At 32.5% G+C, this 6,694-nt stretch overlaps 1 protein-coding gene across 1 annotated transcript; it reads right to left on the bottom strand.

The window, feature by feature from the left end:
* Positions 1-359: 359 nt before the first annotated feature.
* On the bottom strand, positions 360-5,908 carry LOC106709516. Its single transcript, XM_045682668.1, has 7 exons — positions 5,820-5,908; positions 5,705-5,747; positions 5,000-5,046; positions 2,464-4,525; positions 1,057-2,287; positions 575-735; positions 360-364 (listed from the first exon to the last, which is right to left on the bottom strand). The coding sequence occupies exons 2-7, from the start codon at positions 5,742-5,744 to the stop codon at positions 360-362; spliced, it is 3,546 nt and encodes a 1,181-aa protein (XP_045538624.1). The 5' UTR covers positions 5,745-5,747; positions 5,820-5,908.
* Between the last annotated feature and the right edge of the window lie 786 nt (positions 5,909-6,694).

The raw sequence follows: 6,694 nt of genomic DNA, 5'->3' as shown, positions 1-6,694 counted from the left end.
GTTTTGTCAAAAATTACCTTGGATCGAGTTGTAGATTATAAAATGATTGTGACAAACGTACGTACCAAGATATTACGGTTCAAACAGTGTTAGTTCGGTCAATTTACACGTAAAAAGGTGCCAAAGTATTTTTTGATAATGAAATACCATTTTGCCGAAAAATGCTGAAAACCCATTTTTAGGATCTTTGCCGTTATTTTTTTTTCAAATGAGAGATCGATGGGTTTAGTGTTCACACATAATGGTGTTCCAAAAAATCCTACTAATTTTCAGCTCTTTATGAATTATTGTAGCATTCCTGCCTTTTCCCCGCCCTTTCAGGTTGCATTTGGCAGAGTATTTGATTCCAATACTTGTAACTACCCTGAAAGATAATGTCAATAAAATTATTACTATTATTTTGAATCAATCAATAACTTTTATTAACAACAATCACATTAACAAGCATTTAGAAAATTTTGTGTAAACACTTAGAAATCATTGTGTAAAAAACAACACGAAGGCATCGGATAGAAATCTTCACAATGACACGAACGTCGTCTTCTTCGTCTTATAGAAGTTTCACCACACTTACATCGAAGTCTGCTTGGATCCCTTTCTCTTTCGTAATCTATATCATAGTCGTATCTCTCGTCACGGACACTGTTGTAATTTACAGGTTTTCCGTAAGGAGGCGCCGTCTGTGCTGTGGATAAAGCACCATTAGAAGGGCCACCATATTGTGATTTAGAAGATCTAGGGTCATAAAAAAAGTTATTTGTATTAGGATTGCGTTGTAACGGATGTATTGAAGAATAATCGGATCTTTGTTGGTCAAACGAGGGACTTCTATAACGGCCAGTTTTATTAATACCATTGGGGCTTACTTCAAAAAATTTACTTATTTCATTTAAATCTTCTGGAGCAAATATTTTTCTTCTTTGGTTAGAGATATTAGGATAACGTGATGATTCTTGAGAATTAGAATTTCTAGAACGTGCTGATAGGGTTAAATAAGCTTCGTCACTGCTGGGTCCCGGCATTTGACTGGTGCCTAAAACCCCTTTATCTATCGACCTTCTCATTGGTTGTAATTTTACTATTTTATCTTGATTTGGAAATTCATCTTCAAAACGAACTCTTTCATTATTTTTAGACATTCTTATATTTTGATAACTGTACGGCACTTTATCAAAATCGTGAGCTTGTGAAGAGCCATTTACTGAATTCTCAATTTTCTGAATACTTGAATTGAATGGAACGTGTTTTTTAAATGATTCATAATCTAAGGAATTTTCTCGCTCTCGCCTTTGTTTCAATCTTCTAGCAAGATCTTCAACCATATAATTAATATTTAAATCTTGATCTTTTTCAAGCCCAACAGCCTTATCAGATAAAAACATACTGATCTCCTGTTTCATCTCTCTTTCGGCCCCGGTATCTAAGCTCAAATTCATATCCAAGCCATGAATTTTGTTAGCTAGTGATTGTTTCAATATCTTTATTTTGTTGACATTCATTCCTTCCGTTGGCGCTACAGGTAATTCGTTGAACCAGGCTTCTATCTCGTTATTTATTTCCACAAGATTAATTTCTTGCTTTTCGATATCATTATTAGGAATTGGTACACCTTGAAGTTCTTTAAATACTATTTCATTTATACTTTCTATCGGTAACTCTAAAAATGGTTTTCCTTCTTTTCTTTTTACACATTCGTATATCTGGTTTGTTCGGTTCATTAACCGTTGCATGTAAACTTTTATTTTGAGAGGATTTTGTTCACGATAGTTAGTTGTGGCCATAAATTTTTCCGCAATTCTTAAAGCATTTAATTGTTGAGAGTATTCATCGTCTAATCTTTGTTCTACCATTAACTTGCGTCTGTCTGATACTTGATTCAGTTTCTGCTTGAATGCTGTGTCATCCTTTGTTTTGTGCATAAATTTAAGTATCTTAACTGATTCCATCACTATTTTTGCTTTCCATCCTTGTCTCATTTTCTTCATTTCCTCCGTTTGAGGTAGAATATCTAAGAGGCCATCGATTTCGCCTTCAAAAGTAAACTGAAAGTACGTGTAATCGTTTTCGATATGCGAGTCTTCTATTAACATATAGAAAAGTTTTAAAATGTTGTGTAGTACTCCTTCCCTGGCCAACTCTGTCAAGTCAGGATTAGTGGCTAGAATAGGCAGTTCTTTACAGTAATTACGAAATGTCTCCACACAATACTCATGCAATTGCTGTCTCGTTACATTTTCTGGTATATCTTTGACATTATTCTGGTTTGGCTGAATCGAAGAATTCGGATCTGAAAGTTATTATATTTTTCAAATGTTGATACATATAATCCAGTTCTAGAGTTTTTAACTATATATTAGATTTGAAATAAGAAAATGTATTATTAAAATTACGCTATTACAATTACGACTAGTAGGAGCAAGACGTTACTAGATTTACAATAATATTTCTATGAAAATTATTAACCATTAGCACTGTCGTTCGCTGTATTTGTTGTATTTGAAGTATTTTCAGAATTATTTGTGTTTGTGGTTGTAAGTACTATTTTTAAATCACCAGTTTTATTTTTATTATCGTCTTTATTTACATTTTTCTTGCGGTTCTTACATTTGGCACTTCTGCAATTTTCCCCACAGTTACATTCTGCCTCCTGTTTCAGCAAATCTCTAGGAAGTATTTTAAGTATATTTTCGTCACAAAACATTATTCTTGAATAAATATCTTTTATTATGCTTTTATCTGCTTTATAATAAGATCCTGGTAATAAAGTGGGAGGTTTTGGTATGTTACAATCATTTTCTTGAGATTTAAAAGCAGTTGTAGCAGTTGACTGTTCGTGATAAATTTTTGTTTGACAATTCTCAAGTGTGTTCAAATTAAAAATGTTTAGAACATCTTTTGTTAATTGGGATAATTTATGAGCCAACTCAAAGTTTCGTCCGGTCATCGGAAGGAACAAATGCTTACAGATGACGCATTTTAGATAATCTGCAATAGATTCTCTAGATGTATCGGTTGATTGTTGATTCAGTAGTGTTAATTGTGTAGTTATATCTTCTGTCAGATTTCTTAAAACGTTGTCGTAACAAACGTTATTTTGTATTGTATAAATTCCAAATTTCATAAACCACTGTCTTATTTTATTCTCGATTTGCTGTGGTATGGTGTCATGATTTTGTGGTGAACTTTCTTTTGTTGAATCATTTTCTTTATCCGGTGCGTCTATCGCTAATGAAGTTGATGCAACGTCATTTTCATGTACTGCATCTTGACATGTGGTTTGCGTTTTTTCCTCAGTAGTAACGTTTTCTAATTCTAATATCTGTTTATTTTTAATACTTGTTAATATTTTTGTACTGCCATGTAAATTCATCTTATCCATTTTTTTCTTTGTAAGTATTGCTTTATTTCGAGATGAATCGTGGATCATAATGTACGTGTCAGATATACATTTTGCTGGCAACAAACAAAGTCGGGACTTTTTGTGACAATTTTTCAACTCATTATCATAAGCTTTTGTTGTACAAAATCTGTTTAAGAGCATACTTGTAACATAGTTTGCCTGAAACTCTGAAGATGAATGTATTTTTTTCAAAACCTGATATATGTTTACTATACTCTGTAGTTCTAAATCGATGGAGTCGTTAGACTGATTGTTAATATTTTGATTTAAATTATCGACCGTTTTAGTTTTAACCAAGTTTCTTAAGGCCATGGGATAGCGACGATATTTCTTGCTTTGCTCTTGTGGTCTTTGATACGGATGTTGTGATTTTTTATTATCGATTACTTTAGGTTTTCCTAAATGACGTAGATGTTGAAAACTATTTCTCGACTCTTCTAAATATTTGTATTCAATTTTTGATACAACCTCAACGATGTCTTTGATTATTTTTGACAAAATATAGTTGACCACTTTATTTTCATGTTCTTTGAATAAATGATATTTGAGTATTGGTAGCATATCATCTTTTATAACGCGCTGTATTTTGGTAGCTTCATTGGAATATTTTTGCCAAACAAGATCGAGTGTTTCTTTATTAAAATCAACGGATTCTGTACCAATGTTAGCTACATTTTCAATGTCACATTGTTTTATCAAATCGTGTATCAAACTGTCCTTGGAATTGCTTTGTTTCCTATGCTTTAATATGCAATTTAATATTTTACATAAAACCTCTCTTAGTTTATCTTCCATTTTGTCCTCTTCGGAATCGTTTAATTCTTTGATTAGTTCTAATAGTTCACCTTTCAATATTTTATGTTCTGATGTGTATCTATCATCGTGTTTCGATTTCCGTGTTAAAATTTTACGTTTAACGGGTGATGGGTTTGTAATTTTAGCTTTTTTTGGTTTTCGGTGCGCTTTTGTTTTTCGCTTTGGTCTCATTTCTATCAAGCTGTTGAAGGTTTGCATGGATTTGTTATCTCGTAATGAATTTGGTCGGATGTGTATTGCTTCTAGAGTAACATTACTACTTTTTCCTTTTGCTAAATTTTCTTCACTATCCAACTTTGACGAAGGTAGCTGAAAAAAAAACATACAAGTATTACAGTGCAGTGTGACAGCAAAATATTGTTTCTTCACGTGCCGAAATATAAAAACATGTGACTATTAATTTTACTTGTGTTAATTTTGCCATCTTCCTGACCTTTTCCCTACAAGTATATTTTTCCAAATAACTTTATCATCTTTTATATCTGAACTCATTCCTTTCCACACGTATTCTTTATCACACACTACACTTACATTTATTTTACCTATATTTTAATATAATATATCTTACTAATATTATAAATGCGAATGTTTAGATGTATGGATGTTAGAAGGTATCTCTAGAACGGCTCAATGTATCTTGATAAAATTTAGCACTGTTGTAGAACATGGTCTGGAAGAACACATAGGCTAATTATAAAGATTTTTTTAATGTCGCACACAGAATCGCGGGAGACAGCTAGTATGAACATATATAAATATAAACATTAATTAAATTGAACTTACATCTACATATGACGATTCATTAAGTGTGGCAACAACAGAGGCCGCATCTGTAAATTAAAACAAATCTGTCTAATACATATATAAAATTCTCGTGTCACAGTTTTCGTCACCGTACTCCTCCGAAACGGCTTGACCGATTCTCATGAAATTTTTTGAGCATATTCAGTAGGTCTTAGAATCGGCCAACATCTATTTTTCATTTTTTTTTTTAAATGCGCGCGGACGGAATCGCGGGCTACAGCTAGTATTGATATAAAATTTCAAACTCTTGTGGTTTTTACTAATATACTAATAAGCCTATTCATGGTAAGGATCCATTTTCTTACTTACAGTAAACCTGTATTGTTTGCATTATGCTGGATAAAATTTATATTTAAGATCGTCTTATAACAGTATGTTTTGTCTTTTTTACATGATAAGGCAAACAGATTATAAAAATTTAAATGAGTTGTATTCGTAAAAGAGGCTTGTATCCCCAGAAATAATATCATTAAAGGTAGAGTAGGGCTAAATTTTGGGCTGGGCTACTGTCCTATTAATTAGAATTCAAACAAACATCATTTTGCACATTCCAAATGTAGATAAGTTGATGTTTTGAAATTGAAAACAGTTGCGAAAAGTTTCATGGAAGTTAGATCCTGACCGCTTTTATTCTACTTAACGCATTAACTACTTTAGGATAAATATAAATGTAATTAGTTTTACCAACTTTGCTACCTTGCATCCTCATGTTGTTTGAATTCATTCTCTGAAAAAAAAAAATAGTCATTCCTTTAAAATATTACAATATTTTTTTGATACGAGCAATAAACTTGCTTACCAGTAAATTCTTGGCCCCTAGCTACAGAGAAGGTTCATTTTCTAAATTTTCTGTTAAAAATCGTTGTCGCAACATCCACAACAGCAGTGAAACTGCAAGTATGATGGCGGACTTAACACTTTCACTGCGGATCATTCAAATTCGACCCCACGGCGAGTACTATTTAAGATACTATTTATTTTCACAAGTTTGGAAGGATTAAGTTGATATTTGTAGGTGGATAAATATTAATAGAAGTTTTTTTTAAGTTGTCAGGCCGAAAATCGAAAAACTGCCGCCGCTTCACATGAAACTGTATGATTTTTTGCAGCAGTTAAAGTATTAAAATATTGTTTTAGTTGCGGAACCCTCAATGATTTTGCTGGAGACATTATAGCTTAAGAAATCACTAATCTAGTTACTCGTTATACGTATATTTGTTTATAATGAAATTGTTGTATATGTAAGCGTATAATCTGTGCGCGGCAGCTGCGTCTGCCGTCAGTTTGACAATGACGAATAAACCAGTCTGCACTAAGCTAGCGGTCGTATCATTACTCCCTATATCTAACAGAAATAAAAAAATTCTGTCTATAGCGTCATAATCTTAATGATTGATTTTGTTTTAGGTGGTAGGAGATAGCTGCAAAAATGTACTTCTACTCTACTTCTACTGTCCGCAATACGTTGCTGTTAGATAAGAGATCATAATAAATAATAATACATACATGATATGGACATCTACTATCAATGCCTCTGGAATTTCCGTAGTACATATCATTAATATGTTCATGATATTTACACATGTTGTCGTATTCATGTGGCAGATGATCTTCGTACCGTGTTGGTGATGCATCACAATGTCTTGGTGTTTTGTGTTCAAAATGTTTGGATGT

The sequence above is a fragment of the Papilio machaon genome, chromosome 19 (assembly GCF_912999745.1).
Source record: "Papilio machaon chromosome 19, ilPapMach1.1, whole genome shotgun sequence".
NCBI lineage: Eukaryota > Metazoa > Arthropoda > Insecta > Lepidoptera > Papilionidae > Papilio > Papilio machaon.
This window is presented reverse-complemented; position numbering and strand designations above follow the sequence as displayed.